Here is a 17,018-nt window from a genome sequence, read left to right as displayed (position 1 = left end):
AAAAATGAGAACATTTATTGAAAAATGACAGTTGTATCAGTACTGGGGAGAGGAAAGCAAATTCACTAACTGAGGTGCCTTTATGCCTCACCAGGAGACAGATGATGTTCAATATCGCTGTGCTCGGTAACCAGGACAGTGGAGGGGGTGACGGTGGATGGAGAGGGGAGCACAACACACCTTTGACAGCTCACACACACTCAAGGGAAATGCTCAGCATTCAGAATTTGAGTAAAAATGTTACTATGCTTCACACTTTGATATATACATTAGACCACCTGAGGCTTCAGTTTTATTTCTGTTCTATGGCATTTCCATGACTATCTGTTCAAATGAAATCTCAAGCACCTGTGCATGCTAAACATCCAGGATGTTTCTCAACCAATACAAACCAACAGAGCAACATTCTCTTGTTGCTTGGGTCCATGCAAGGCATTTATCTGGCTGCTTTCATTCAGCAATGTATTGCATATTGCAGAGTAAAAATGATATATATAATATATATTGTTTCATTTATATTACTTCTTGTGCTGAAGACATTTAGCCATAGCTCTTCTTACAGCTACATGATGTTGGTACATGTCAGTGTTTTTAAGTTATACTCAGACTTCTCACATTCACTCCATTTTGTGGCTCAAGAGGTGTAAGTTACTACAATCATTCTAAGCTTGAAAACGTCTGTGAGAAATCCCCTGAGAAGAACAAGCTTCCACTCAACCCATAGCGAGCTGCTGAGATACAAGCTGATATTTTCTGCGTGAAAGCACAAAGACATGATGAAGCTACCTCCTCTCTACCTAATCCAAGTACACAATATTCATAATGACAATTTAGGGAAAATCAAGATTTGCCATCAAACCCGGAAAGCATATATGAGATATCCGTTTCTGCTTGTAGTAATAGTTGGTAAGAGTGTGTATGCATCAGTGCGACCGGGAATGAGTGAGCAGAGAGTGACAAAAATAGAATTAGACACAAAGCCAGAGAGAGACAGATGATGTATGCAAGCATGCAGATGTGTGTGCCCTTCTCTCTCTCTCTCTCTCTCTCTCTGTCTGTCTGTCTGTCTGTCTGTCTCTCTCTCTCTCTCTCTCTCGCTCGCTTTCTGTGTGTGTGTGTGTGTGTGTGTGTGTGTGTGTGTGTGTGTGTGCGCGTGGTGCAGTACAGGTGTGTACGCACACTTTTACTTATTGGTTGGTGACACATCTGTGTGTTTATCAGCCATACTCATTCTGGCATGCTCTACAATACCGTGGCAAATACTTTGCATTTCACTTCCCCTGACCTACGGTTACACACCTGAATCATGTAATCTCTTCAAACCATTGCCAGCAATCTGTTTCAAGGCCAACAAAGCCATGAAACAGATCGGCTCCACACCACCATGGCCACCTATCAATTATAGATAAAATATTTGCAGTTTGGCTCAGTGCCACCTGTTCTAGGAGGCTTAAAAGATTAACATGTGAAATCTAAAAATAGAGCAATACAATACTACAGCTGCAATACAATACAGGCATGCATTTCTACTGTCCAGAAGGGGAGAGAGGTCCACCAGCTTGGCTGAGTTAGACTTTGGGAAGCAGCCGTGGGATGTCTGATACTAATGGTTCAATTAAACAACATGCATGCGAGAAAGAAAGCAAACGTCCAGAATCTCATGGCCTTGAGCCAGTGCTTTTATTGAACAGGTAAAAAAAGGGATAACTTTTACCAGTGAATTAATATTTTTCAAAACGGATTACAAGAAAAGAGATTTTCACAATTTGTTCATTGTAAGTATGAAAGCAGAGAATGCAGGGTCTCTCTCTCTGTCTCTCTCTCTCTCTCTCTCTCTCTCTCTTTGTGCTCCCAGGTGAGAGCTCACTATTGTGTGCTTGCTCCTCTGCCATGTCCATCTCTCAGTGTGTGTGTGTGTGTGTGTGTGTGTGTGTGTGTGTGTTTGAATGTATACTTCACTGTATGTGAGGCGGCTTTGTGTATGTGTGACAGTGTGTGCCCAAGGGGCCCTGAGGGTTTGTGGTTTCCACGGTGAGAGGTTGCTGTGGTGCTGGGCAGCCGGTGGTGAAAGGCTGTTGTTATGTTGCTGAAGTCCATGGCTCCCATTTGCCTGGCCTGTCTGTCTGAAAGCTCGCTTGGCTGAGCTCATGTCTGTGACGGTACTGACAGAATGACAGGAAGGGCGCACTGGGGTGAATGTCAATGTGGAGACTACTGCTTCTAGAGGAGTTGCCCACAAACACATACACACACACACACAGACACACACACATATATATATATATACAGAGAGAGAGCGAGTAAGTGTGTGAGAGTGAGAGAGAGAGAGAGAGAGAGAGAGAGAGAGAGAGAGAGAGAGAGAGGGACATAGGATGCTATATAGACACAAACACACATGAACAGAGCTGCTCAACATAAACATATGCACAAACATAGCTTGCAGGGCAGTTTATGTTTCTGTGTTCCAATCTCCATTTTCTTCTCAAAGTGAGCTTTTTCTTGACCATTGTGTTCTACACAAAGTGGAGATTAGATAAGACCATTACTGTAGCAACCTAATCTTTTGGGAAAAAAACATCATAACATCATGACATTTTAATTTCCCAAATATGTGAAATGTTTCTAAAAAGTGATTACCTGTAATCCAATCACACCTTAATTATTTTCATACAAGAACAGCCATGATCATAAGGGGATACACAAGCTAATCCATGTCATTCAGACTCCAGTTCAGTCAAAAGGGGGAAAGACAAACTTGTGATAGATCAGCATACTGCCTCTTCTTGTGAAGAGAGAGAGAGAGAGAGAGAGAGAGAGAGTGTGAAGAGAGAGAGAGAGAGAGAGAGAGGGACAGACAGACAGACAGACACATGGAAACAGAGAGAAGAGAGGCCACCTTCTTAAGACCTAAATCCCAGCTTTAACAAGTTTTATTTGTCGCATTCTACCCGGACACTAGAACAAAGTAATAAACGATGTAGCGAGTTGGGATTCCTGACCCACACACTTAAATGAGGTTCTAGGACAAATAAGGGAATGAAACTGCACAGGATTTAATACGCAGATTTACGTATGCCACATTCTCTTAGTGGCAAACCATTTAAACACTGCGTGAATCCACTCGGGTTTCTCAGATGAAGAGAGGCTCAAAAACCAGGTGGATTTGTCTCTCTGTTTGGCTCAATTTTGCTGTCCAATTCGGCATTTTATTTGCTACCAGTAAACAAGGAAAGTACCTCTGAAACACCGGGATGTTCAAAGCCCCTGGTGTAAAGGAAATGGATGTGGAGGAAGAAAAAATAAAACAGAGGAACAAAATAGCTACCCTGAAGATAAACGGCTGCTGAGTCCTTATTGGCTAGTTTTATCAATTTTTCTCAAGAGGTTTTGGTCACAAAGTGCTCCCTCTCCAAACATGCACAGAGGAGGAAGTTATCAGAGAAAGGTGTCAGAGCAAAACATAGCACAACACAGCCAAGATAGGACTAATGCAGCCAGCGCTCCTGTCAGACGAGATGGATCCAGACACAGAATATGCTTGGAGAGAGAGATTAGATAAAAATAACAGGATCCATCCGTGTGTCGTCAGGGGTGTGCTGGGTGCCTGATAACAGATTCAGATTTATGTAGGCAGGCAGGAGAAGGAACAGATATTACATTTCTGAAATTAAATAAGGCATAGAAAAGGTAGTGTAAAAGGCTGAGGTGTAGTTGGTTAACATAAGCCAAGGAACAAAAGCTAAGAAGGAAGCATGCTGTTGTATGTGCAAGTTTTCTTGTCAACTTTTTTTTCAGTCATGAAAAGAGAAGGGTCCGTAATGCTCAGCAGGTATGGGAAGACTGCCTGTTTCCAGATCCATTTATTCCCCTTCCAAAGCACTTTCTCCTTTAAGTCTTAATGTTTTTTCTTTCTCTCTTTTTTTTAATGATTCATTGATTTTTTTTTTAAATGTATTTCTTTTTTTCTTTTTTTTTTAAACAAGTGTCACTGGCTTATAATGACTTTGCAACAAAAACTAAACTACTACCCACACAATATTCAAGGATTTCACCTTTGACAAAGATGTATATATAAAGATATATGTATTAATACTAGCCTGTGAATCTGCCAACTAAAGCCAAGGATGTGAAATGTAGATTAACATCCTGCTCTGGAGCTTAATACAGTCAGTTACAACCTGTGTCTTATCGTTTCATTGACAGGAGCAGCCCTGACGGCGAACACAGCTAATGGCAAACTGAGTTGCTGCAAGCTTGGTCCTTTCCACTTTTATGATATAGCTGATAGGCTTGCGCTGTCTATTATTTATGAACTTCTTTATTTATGAACTATTTATGAACGAGCTAATCTTTCCATGCTATCTTTAATCTCTCTAACCACTTGTAAGTTAAGCCCTTCCTTGCTCTCTCCTCATTCCATGGGGGACCAATTATGGGCCATTAGAGGAAAAAAAAAACAATTCTGAGGCAGTCAGAGGAAGGAAACAGGATCCGGAGATATGACCATTATTTAGGCAATAAAACATGACCCAGGGATTTCATGGATATTTTTGTGGAAAACAATCAGGTATTTTTCATACTTGTACTTGTCTGCTATATTGTACCTGTAGTGGCACTGAGTGATGCTGTTGGGCTAAGTTTTAGAGTAATGAGGGGTTGTGGGCCATGCCTCAGGTGGCTGAGAGGTTCATAAACTCTACAAAGTGTTCCAGAAGATTCCATGAAAAACAATGCAACACTTTGCAGAAGCAACACTTTTAGGACAACGGTGGCACTAGAATACTGTAGTTAATCCTTGAACAAACTGTGTTGCACCAATTTAAGAATTTCAGGGAGGTCAATATTTCCAAATATAGAACTGCATGAACTTCTATTTTGCTACAGAAAACATTCTGCTTTATATACAACCATAAACAAAACCGTTACAACACTTTTAATTCATGTACATTAATATAAAGATTTCAACAAATGATGAAAGCTTGACTGAGGTACTTTCAGAATTGAAACACTGAGGCTAAGCTGTTTCTTGTGACATTGTGTCTGACTAATGGCATTTAGCTTGCCCACTGAGAGTAAAACACTGCACTGACCTCTCAGTAAACTCTCATGTCATCATGAAATATGTCAATGTGTCAACTTCAATTTAAAAATATAAAAGAAAAGAAAAGAAAAGAAAAGAAAAGAAAAGAAAAGAAAAGAAACCTCTATTTGAAATCCCATTACATTGACTAACATGACTGTTGGCATAACTAAAATTATTAGACGCCATTGTTGCAACTTTTTCCTTGCTACAATCCAACTCACTCCCCACTCCAAACCGCTAGAAAAGAGTAATGGTTCATTTTCCTTTAAAAGTGAAACCATCTAATGATGGCTATTATAGTATTCTATTATATTATAATAGCATGCTAAAATAATTTTTATTGTAAGTTGCGATCAGAAATACTTATGAAAATCTTGCAGAACATAATACAACGTGATGATGTCAAGCAAGCCAGGTGTTACAACTGTAACATGTGGTTTGAGCTGAGAGTGGTCTTTGAGAGAGACTGGTGCTCAGAGAAGGTAACTACAGATTGTTTCAACACCTAGTTGGAAATAAGATACTTTCATTCCATCTTTAGAGGGTTATTTTCTCATATGCGTTCGAATCAAGTGGCTCCACGCGTGATTTCATTACACATCAAATGTTTTGCATCCAGCGCAACTAAATGTGTCCTGAACAGCCATCAACTTCTAAAATATTGAAAAATATTGAGAGCCTATGATCACCTATACTGAGGAAGTGTGCTATTTTCAATTTCAGAAATTATTGATTACTTTGGTCGCATCATCTACATTTTCTGCACATGCTATCAGCAACTGACCCCCAACTCCTGATAGAAGTGTGCATGGCAGAGCATCAGAGAAATTGTAAATTAGAATAATGATTGGTACTGCCCTGAATGATTGTTAGCATACCTTACAGTTTGATAAAAATCTGACGTCATGAAGGACAAAACACTTTGTTTGATATGTGGTGATTTTCGCTTGGTTTACGTACAGAAATGGAATAAACCTCTTGATTGCCACGCTGTTTTGCACACTAGTGGAGGGCACTGAGGGATTAATTTTTAAGCAACCTCCATGTGAACAACTTCTACTTAAGCCGTTCTCTCATTCAGTGGAAAATCTCTTTATCACATTCTCTCTGTCCCTTCCTCCCGTCCCAAAGCAGGGTCTGCAAGATGTTTTTAAACACATCCCTTAAAATCCTATTAGAGTATTTACTGCGTTCAGTAGGAGACAGAACACAATTCTACATTATAATGTTTATTTATCTCTCATTATAAGTCCTGCTGTTATATGGTACATGGCTAATAGTTTTTCATCCCAGATTTTTCCAGTGCTATACACACCTTGCAGTGTTATCACTCGGAACCTCTGGATAAATGAAAATTTAATCCCTGTGTGAATTTCACTCCCCATCAGTAGGAGCTCCATGTCCAAGCATACGGAAAGTTTTATTAATTAAAAATGCCAGAGCTAACATTGACATTTTCTTTGGATGCAATTGAACTGGCAAAGATTGTGTCATTATAATATTCGCAGATTGCCCAGTCCTTTAATTAGTTTCATATTTGTCATGGCAACCCAGGCTTCCATTTATTGTTAATCCACAACATGATTGTCAAGTGGCCAGTGCAGTTGCCATGGTGCTCTGATTACAGTGTGTCCTTCGAATTTCAATGATCACTCAAGACAGTTGAAAGAGGAGGACAAAACTGACTGTCTTAGTAAGTTTAAAATAGCTTGCATTTACATTCATATCATAGTATTCAAGACTGTGTGTGAATTCATTACAAACTAAAACTTTCTTCGCTCATCAATATATTGCTTTCATCAGCATTCTGTCCTCTTTTCCACATAGGGCTGGCACTGTAACATGGGCCATAGAATGAACCAAGTCCAAAATGCTAAATTTGATAAGATGCAATATTATATATTTATGACACAAAAGTAGGGCAAGCTAAACAAATTCTCCACTTCCCCCGCTTCTCCACTTACCATTAATTGTATCAAATTAGTACATGATTTGAAAAAAATCCATGATAGTTTTGGTACTGTCTATCAAGTTGTTTAAAAGGGTTAGACCGGTACCCACAGATATGTTAAAATATATTGACATATTATAAAAGAATTGCTTATGTCTCGCTATCTTTAACCAGCCCGTAACCCACATCAAAAACATGAAAGTGACATAAAAGGCTTGTTCTGTGTCACTCCAGTGAACACAGAATAGCCTTGGCCCTTCTTATTTCATTACAGCGCCAGGCATTCAGGGCATTGCTTGGGCATGTTTTATTTCTCAGTGGCTCCACTCTGTTTTACTTTCTCCCCCAGACTGACCTTTAGCTCTGTAGAGCCTGTTAAAACATGGTTAGGTAACAAACCAGAACTTTTCACCCATTTGAGATAGCAATTTACAGAACAAAGCTAAGAGCAGGGGAGAACTGAGAGTGGACAGTTGTATTGAGTCTTCTGAAATGAGTTTGTGAATTTTTCATGAGCATGTTAGAACTATTTTAGTTAACACAATTGTTTGACAAAACCAACAAACAAAAACAAAGGTCTTGCTGCTTGTTAAATAGTAAATGAATGAATGAATAAATAAATAAATAAATAAATAAATAAAGCCTGCTCCCCTTTCCTCACTTAGATACTGGGAATGTCTTGTCTCTGGTCAGATCTCTGAGTATATTTAATATGATTTTGCTCAGGAAAGCATCTGCTAAAGCATTTGTAACACTTTCATAAAAGCACCGGCTTGATTTCCCGAGAATCTGAGAGAATTTCTCAAAACCTCGTTGCTTTTCAAGCGTCCTGTAAAAAGTAATGTTGAGATATACATTATTTTTGTGTACTTTGGTTAATTTTGCTGTTGTTCTTTTTATACCATGATGGCTCATGAGACCATTGTGAAATTGTTTTTGAAGGGATACACATTTTATCTAAATCTTCCAAGGTCCTTGCCATAGTGTTACTGCTTTACTGCAGGAGGCTCAAGTAGACCAGAGCGTTCGTATCACATCATGTCCGACCAGCTCTTTCAGAATAAGTACTTTATACTTCTTTATTGAATTGACCACTTTGTTAAAGTGATCAAAAGTATGTGTTTGTTGCTTTGCTTTGCTGGTTCAGTGTTCAGGAATGCACCAGTTGTCATACAATGATTGGACGAGGTTGATTGTTCATACTTTTCTGTGGAATTGGGGTGTGATACAGAGTTTTGTTGTAGCCACACTGTACAATTTGGGGCCATAACATCCTCAACACTTGTGTAAGCTTTATTTATCAAAACTCAGGAATTATCTTGCGAGAAACACTTCTTGAGGCATAACTGAAATGTTATAATACCATTGCCACACTGTACATGGTGTTGCCATAAAATATGCAGGCAGTCGTTTTATAAAATCTTAAGTGGTCTAGCTAAAAAATTTCCTTAAGGACGCTGTCAAAGTGAGCAAACTGGAATTTTCTTGACTGGGGTTCTTATCAAATTAAGGCTTGCCACAACATAATAAGTTATAATAATAATGAAAAACCTTCTCCTTTTTCCCTCCTAGCATCCCTACTTTTCAGCTCTAGCAGTGTAATTTGTACTTTGCTGTAAGATCCATCTTAGAATGTTTTTGATACACTCATTAAAATTTCATTTTAGGATCAACTACTGTTTATATACGTCTTTCGGGGGGAACAGTAATCCATTCCGAGAAGAGGTGAGAGCTCTTGATGCACGACCAATGCAGTGATCACATGCTTTAAATATTTCTTGCTTGTCTTGTATTATTCACAATCTCTGAAAATTTAGGATATGAAAAAAATTGTAGAAAGGTTGTGTTCATCTAATGAAAAAGATGTTGCCAAAATGCACCAGAAAGTTCCATTAAGATGTGAGATCCCTCTTAACATCAGATTAGATCCCTCTAATTTATCTCTTTCAACAACTCACATTAAAGATGAGACATAAAAATTAGGCTTCATTTTGTCTCACAATTTATTTTTCACCTCACAGAAAACCTGATCTGCAGTGGCCATACTGATGGAAGTCATCACAATCACGTTAACAGTCATGGTTGGCATGGCAACAATAAAGTTTCTTTCCAAGGTCAACGTGGTAAATCTTATCATATTCAAGTGCCTAAGCTCATACATACACGCGAGAAGATTCCTTTAATTAAATACAAAGATGTGTTGTTCATCATTGACAAGATAAACATTTCTAGATGACATATGCCCTGTTCAGTGAGCTAAAGAGATGTTCATTTCCTTGGTAATGTATCTATCTTCCCTGTCATTTATTACATGACAGCAGTGCAGCCTCTAGCGTACACATTAAGTGTAAATGCATATTGTTATTTTGAAGATAAACTGTGTACTGTTTATTTAATATATATATGTAATGATATATTTTTGCACTTATCTGTCATATAATATGTACTTATTTATTTATTACTGACACCTCCTTGACATTACTGTCACTTCACTCTAGAGTAGAGGTCATTAGCCTCCGGTGCACTTGGTGCCTGTATCAAAGATTATATCATCACAGAATTTTTCAAGTCCTGTGGGAAAAGCTATGGGGATGTATCCTTAGATGAAATGAAAACTGGAGAGAAAACTATAAGCCCTAAAGCTCAGAACTGTTGGAACAATTTCCTGAACCTAACCAAGTAGGAAGGAGACTATAATGTAATCAAACATGATGTTTTTCAACTAAGGTATATCTTCCACAGGGGTTACACTGCGAAGTTCCAGGTGTGTCTCAAGGACAGTGACGAAGTTCCACATGCACAACATTGGCGTAGGCAAACCCCAAACCTCAGAAGGAAGGTTCATCAGGAAAGACAAAATACTGCTGTTTGCTTAACTGGTATGTATCACTTAGATTTACTTTAAAATATACGGATCCCCCCACACAGTAGTTGTTTCTTTGTGGAGTAATACTTAGCAGCTAAAAATCTTTAAAACAACACATGGTTTAGGAATTGCTTCAAATACCCAGTGCAGTTTATAGACAATAATTGGGCAGAATTGTACACAAAGTTTCTGTTTTCTCTAATATAAAATGACCATAATACTATGAACAGAATATGTTCTATATTATCATGACCTCTGTTAGAGAGGGGGTGCAAAATATAATAGTTTTCAGAAAGGGATCTAGATTGCTCAGACATGAGCCACTGCTGTACCAGACGTGGACAAGAGTCATTTAACAAATTCCAATCTCAGACACACCGTTCACAATGACAAATCTAATGTCTAAATCTCATAATTAGCCCAATGAGCCTCAGGCAAGGTTTTAGTTTACTCATTAGTCCAAATACATGACACTTATGATATTTAACCTAATCTGATGAATTTGATGTCAAAGATCATCATGGTCGTCTTCATATCGAGACATTTAACGCAACAATCTTCCACTGCCTTGTAATAAGCACTGTGACTAAAGAATGGAGAGGCTGACAGATAAATGAGTAATAACTAATTAAAAAAAAATGAATAAATTGATTAAGTGATTAATACTCCAAACAGGAATGATGAAACACAGGTATACGCTGAAAGTGTTGTTATGCTCTGTGAAATAACCTATTTGGAAAAATGCAAATCTGTCAAAAGTGTTTGCTTTGCTTATATTTGTCTTGTGTTGCTTTACTTAGACAGAATGTACTTTCTCTATACATATCAATTGCTTGTAATACATACTTTTTGAGAATTTCGAAATGACAGACTATGCAAAATCATTTTACCACACATTCAGACTGATAAGGTTTACATTGCAAAGTTGATCATTTTTTGGTGATCTTTCACAATACAAACTTAAATTGTTCATAAATGAAAATTTCATTCTCACCTACCTCTATATTATTACTAGACTTAATTTATCATTGGAAGATTTAAATATTTGTTTATTCATCTTGTTGATATTGGTGTTGTGATTCGCAGTCACAGTTCGTGTTTGTCGGGAAGTGTGTGTGTGTGTGTGTGTGTGTGTGTGTGTGTGTGTGTGTGTTGGGGGGGGAGGCGGGGGTGTGCTGCATTTGTAAGTTCTTGAGTGCTTGAATCCAAGTGTTTTTCCTCAGGCCTTTCTTCACACAAAATCAGAGTCTAGACTTTATAGGACATGAAGCTTTGCATAGAATTTTAGATTGTACAAAATTAGTTTGATAAAATTTCACTTGGGTGAGAGGAAAGATGTGAAGAGAAGGAGCAATGATCTAATCAGCGGTTAATCACTAACCCGTAAAAACTCCAGCACACCACATGACCTCCTGTTTTTGCCCTTTCTTCCTTCTGCTCTTTTCTTTTCTAATTCTTACGCTGCATTATTCTGTGCGCGCGCACACACACACACACACACACACACACTCTCACTCACACAGAGCCACTGCAAAACACTCCCTAGTGCTCCAGAAGAGACAAAAGTTATACCTATTCCAGACTTCCAACAGCTCTTTTGAGCCAAAATGTCCATTGCCTTTCAGTCAATTTCAGCTCCAGAAAAATAATCTCTCTTTCTTGTCTACAGTGTTAGCCAAGCCCCAACACTAGAGCAGAGAAGGAAAGTTGCGCTGAGAAGCCTCATTCCTCCTGTCTCTCTCACTGTCTGTCTGTCTTTTTCTCGCTCTCTCGAGTCTGCATGCCCCATGCCCGGTACACCCACACAACCACACACAGATCTCATTCTACAGATAGAGGCTGTGCTCTGTCTAATAGCACTGCCAGCAGCCTCAAATGAATATCATCATACATTAGCCATTGTGTACATCCTCATTCTCCTTATCTGTTGGACTAAAGTAAAGGAACAGCTGTGTAATAATTTAGCTCTTACCTGCTGTTGAAGCTTAATGCAGGGAGGAGAAACAGGAGGTAAACAGCCCCAATGATTTTCATAGCTTTGTCTGGCTCTCATGCACTCCGCGTTTTTCTCTCCCTCTCGATCGCTTGCCTTTCCTCTCTCTCTCTCCCTCTCTCTCCCTCTCCCTCTCTGTCTCTCTCTCTCTCTCTCTGTTTCTCGTTCTCCTTTGCTCGCGCACTCTGTCTCTGTACCGCACACGCGCGCTGACACAGGCGCACGCACACACACACACACACACACTCACAAACAGTGGTGGATATTTCCAACACTGTGAGCTGTGTGTGAGATGGAGGCTCTTTTGGCTTTAAATAACAGGGATGGGAGATGGACAGATTTATTAATGGGCAGAAGCAGGGGTGGTGCAAATCCAGGAGGAAGATTGGAGGATGATTTGAGGTGGCGATGTGATGTCAGCATGAATATAGCCAGTTGCTTCCTGGCTTTCGTTCCCCCCTATGTAATGAGATGAATTTCTGTTGATGCTGTTTCCCATGATATTAGATGTGTCTGCATTATTATGGCCAGTTCAGGGACATGGGAGGACAATTGTCTGGGCACATGCAAGACAGGGTCACTCAACAAACACTTAATGAATCAATCTCCTAAACAAGTGCACTTTGACGGGAGGTTCATTAGTTTGACATTTTATTCTCTGTTGTCCATCAGGGTAACTGATAGGGCATTCTTCAATTTCCCTCCGCAATTGCGTAGAAAATATATGATAAATTTAATCGCCACTCTCCCCTCTGCTAACAAGTCACCTGTCCTCCTTCCTCTCTTGCAACCAGTTTCTTTCTATCTACCTATCTATCTATCTATCTATCTATCTATCTATCTATCTATCTATCTATCTATCTGTCTGTCTGTCTGTCTGTCTGTGTATCTATCTATTTATCTATCTGTCTATCTATCTATCTATCTATCTATCTATAATTTATTCATCCATCTTGTGGGTTCCTTAAGTTGAGTTATAGTGCCTTTATAAAGGAAACCCAAACTGAATGATAGCATGCCACAAGGATACATTTTGGCTAATAAAGAGAACAGCTGTAATAATAATCTTAATATATGATCACACATAAATAAAAATGCATCATGTTATAGATTCCAACACAGTGCTTTAATTACTGTACTAAACAGTTCTTCAACAAGACACATTTCTTCTTTATGTGGCTGTATGAGCTCTGTTGTCAGTCCTGTTTCTTCTCTGTTTTTCCAATGTCTTTCAGTGACAGTTGGGAAGTGCATTTTGTTCACGCATTGTCAAGATTTAGATATTGTGAAATCCCTTTATTTTTTGGCTATGACCAATATACAACTACCACAAACAGCCCAACCCCAGTGTTAACAGAATGTCAGATGCTTGAAAATGCCTGCAGGGTTTCTTCCCATCCCCTTCTTTTACAAAAGGAATAAATGATTTAGGGGAAGTCAGTGCTCTAAGGAGTAGAGAGCATGATGCTTTCAGTACTGTATCTGCAACAGTGTGAGAACTGTGAAAAGATATGGTTGAGGTGGAGGTCACGCAATAAAAGCATGATGAATGATTTCCATTAAGCCTTTAATGGAGTTCTGAGTCTATTGTCCAACTGTGCTACCTCAGTCTCTAATTTTCTATGAATTTCACCTACTTTACTTTCATGTAATTAGATGGCGGTAGGACGCTTGGGCACACTCACAATGTTTAGGAGGAGTTAAGGTCTGCTTTAGACTGTGGTACTATGGGGAACTGCAGGAAGTGTCCACTACAGTCAACCCTAATTTGTCTTAATCATAGCCCAGGTTGGGTAAAGAACAAGCAGGCTTGCTTCAGGAGAGCTAAAGGTAAACATGTCAGAGTGAATGAAGTTAGGTCTGATTTGGGGTAACTGCAAAAGTACTCTCTGGGGAGAAAGACTTCCCATCAGGGAACTTCAGGAAGTTTTTCCTGAAACTAAACACACAAATAGACCATTCGATATGTATGGTGATATTTCATCAGATTTCATTTTACACCATTGTTTTACAGCTGTCACAAAACAATGAAGGTACATTTTAATATAAAATATTTTGCATTAGTATTCCATATTCACAAAGTGCAAGGAATACATTCCTCTACATTTTTCTGATTACCACACAAGCATCTAAAACAATGTCACAGAGGACAGAAGACCTTAAATTAGAATGAGAAATATTACCAGTAAAGGGAGTACAGAGCTGATATTTGCTTGTGGCTATTGCAACTTCATTAAGTCCCTAATTGGAGAAGCTAATTAAAATGCCACTTTTTGACATCAAAAATTATGCATGCACAAATTGGGAACATTTTAATAGGAGCAACTAAATATCTGTGTTGTTGTTATCAGTTCATTAACAAGCATTATTTGACAGGCCAGACACAGTCATGCTGAGATCTCATGTTGTGGTATTTCAGATAACAAATATTTTTTTGCTGCTGCTCACATTACAGTGACATAAAAGACATTATGAATGAGAATATTGCACCCTTCAGTATACCCTGGCTAACAACAACAACAACAACAAAGTATCAAAAACACAAACAAATAAACAAACAAAAATCATATTCTGAACATATGAAGTGGGAGGCATTCTTCTTGCACAGCACTCTGTGACAGTACAGGAATTGATGTCAAAAAACCCTTTGATTCCTCAATGTTTAAATCTGTTCCCTGCTTCAAAAGTGTCAGAACTCATGGGTCAGCACAGTCACAGTGATGATTTGGGACACTCACTCACTCATTTTAAAAGCACCTTACCTCAATTAGGGTTGCGGAGGGTGCCGGAGCCTATCCCAGCACTCATCGGGTGAAAGGCGGGGAAACACCCTGGACAGGTTGCCAGTCCATCACAGGGCAGACACAGACAAACACACTCACATTCATACCTTGGGGCATTTTTTTTTAGTGTCTCCAATTCGCCTAACCTGCATGTCTTTGGACTGTGGGAGGAAACCGGAGCTCCCGGAGGAAACCCACGCAGACATGGGGAGAATATGCAAACTCCACACAGAAAGGACCCCGGCTGTCCAGCCAGGAATCGGACGCAGGACCTTCTTGCTGTGAGGCGACAGCGCCATCGTGCCACCATCTTGTCACCACCATGCCGCCCTGATATCGGACAGTCTAAGAAAAAAGAACGAGTAGTGACAGCAAAGTATAATTCTAGATTTTACATGCAAGCCTCTCTTCTTGCTATGCAATTCACTGTAAGGTTATAAAAAGACATCAGTCCTTGTCCAAAGTCAGATTAATAATTAATTACTAGGAGAGAGTGTACAGATGCACAGGAAACTCAGAGCAAATTAGCAACAAAAAGAAAAACTTCTGATACTACTGTACAAGTTTAAGCTACAACAGTGATTATTAATATTACTCCTTTTTAAGAAACTGCTTCGACAACAATGTATTTCACCACTATAATCAGTACCACCGGGGGTTTGGGGACAGGGGGCAGTGAGTTTGGATGCAGACATAAACGTTGTATAATAATGTTTCTTTCATACTCTAGGGATGTAGGTTCATAACCTTACTCCCTGATATGGAATGCATTAATGTGCAATAAGCCTTAGGCTATAGGTTTGACCAATAGAAATTCTCTTGTTGGAGAACAGGCCTGACACCAAGCAGCCACATGCTACAGTTACTAATATTCCCACCAGCAAATCTCAAAGGTAGTACTCAGACAGCAGCCATTCATCCTAGTGCCAGAAAAAGCTGCATTTTTTTTTACCATGTATAGACCTGTATTCTTAGTCCCTGCTCACAGGCGCATATATATATATATATATATGTGTGTGTGTGTGTGTGTGTGTGTGTGTGTAACATAAAAATATGCATGCACACAGGTCACAGAGCGTAAGTACAGTGTGTTAAACTTGTAATATGTGACAGTACTAAATCAACTGAGTTATCTCATATTTATTCAGTGGAATACTAGACTGTGATCTGACAAAAGGACACCAGATGAAAAGACCTCCACTCCCACCACATGATAAAAAAAAAACTGTCTGAAGTAAGAAGATGAATATCTCTCAGTGGCTGCCAAATCAGAAGTGCACTCACTACAAAATGTACTTATTTACAAATGGTTCAAAACAAAAATATCATACACCCACTGTATTACAATGTCACCAAATGAGGGGATCTATTATTTAAAAGGATTTGAAAAAAAAAATCGCATTTCCCCATAAACTTCAATATCAAATATGAGTCTTTGAAATTGCCTTCACCCTTTTTTATGTCATTGCTAAATTTCTTACAGACACAGAATAGTGGAATAGCTGAATTATCATTCTCTATGTACTTCATGTGATTTATTCTAAATTTGCAATAATATTAGAGCAAGCAAATTGTAGTCCATGAAGAACACAAATAGTTTTTACAGGTTTGCATGAAAAGGAACATATTAACTATGAAAAACACTGAGCTTAGAATAGATGTAAACGCTGAGCTGAAATAAAAGAGAAAAGTACTTACCTGAGTTGGGAAAACCCATGATCAGTGGCAGTCAGTCACCATGTGAGAACAGTGAAAAAGAATTAGCTACATGCTAAGCACACGACATATCGTCCCACACACACACAGAGGATGCTACTGATGTTTTGTTTAATGTTTGCCATTAGATGTTCATTTGAACTGATTGGAACTTTTCTGACGTGTACAAATGAGTAAACTATGCTATTTTATCATCTTTTGTCCTGTCTGTCCATTAGTTACTGGCTATTGGCTATGTTTGTCTCTTTTTATGAGTTCACTTTAGGACATTGTGGATTTTCTGTTCTAATCCAGTTTGTGATATCTTCTTGGCACTTGAGATCAGATCTATTACAAACTTCAACTTATTTTCTTTCCTCTTTTGGTCTTATTTAATCTTTCCATTACCCGGCACAAAAAAGTGGAAAGTGAAAGGTTGAACAAGCATTATATCCGTGGAGAAACCTTTTACGTTTTCTGCTGACTAGCAAATAGCCACTGTGACACACACATTAAAATAATTCAGTTTATTAATAGCCTTTCTGGCAGGTTAAGAGCATGTTAGGGTGTCTCAGTATTTTCTTCCTCTTACTGGACCTTTCTTTTCTGCTCTTTTGTCTTTCAAAACCTCAATTCCACTCCAAAGA

The 17,018-nt window shown here is 38.8% G+C and overlaps 1 protein-coding gene across 1 annotated transcript in view; it reads right to left on the bottom strand.

Annotated features, from left to right (window-relative positions):
• The window catches only part of luzp2 (leucine zipper protein 2), a 191,675-nt gene extending 179,741 nt beyond the window's left edge, over nt 1-11,934 (bottom strand). Inside the window, exon 1 of the mRNA XM_030794231.1 lies at nt 11,873-11,934. Coding sequence (XP_030650091.1) covers nt 11,873-11,934 — 62 coding nt within the window. The remainder of the gene's footprint in view (nt 1-11,872) is intronic.
• Nucleotides 11,935-17,018: the final 5,084 nt, after the last annotated feature.

This window comes from Chanos chanos, chromosome 2, assembly GCF_902362185.1.
Source record: "Chanos chanos chromosome 2, fChaCha1.1, whole genome shotgun sequence".
Taxonomy (NCBI): Eukaryota; Metazoa; Chordata; class Actinopteri; order Gonorynchiformes; family Chanidae; genus Chanos; species Chanos chanos.
The sequence above is the reverse complement of the archived record's forward strand: the minus strand, read 5'-3'. Positions and strand labels throughout refer to the sequence as shown.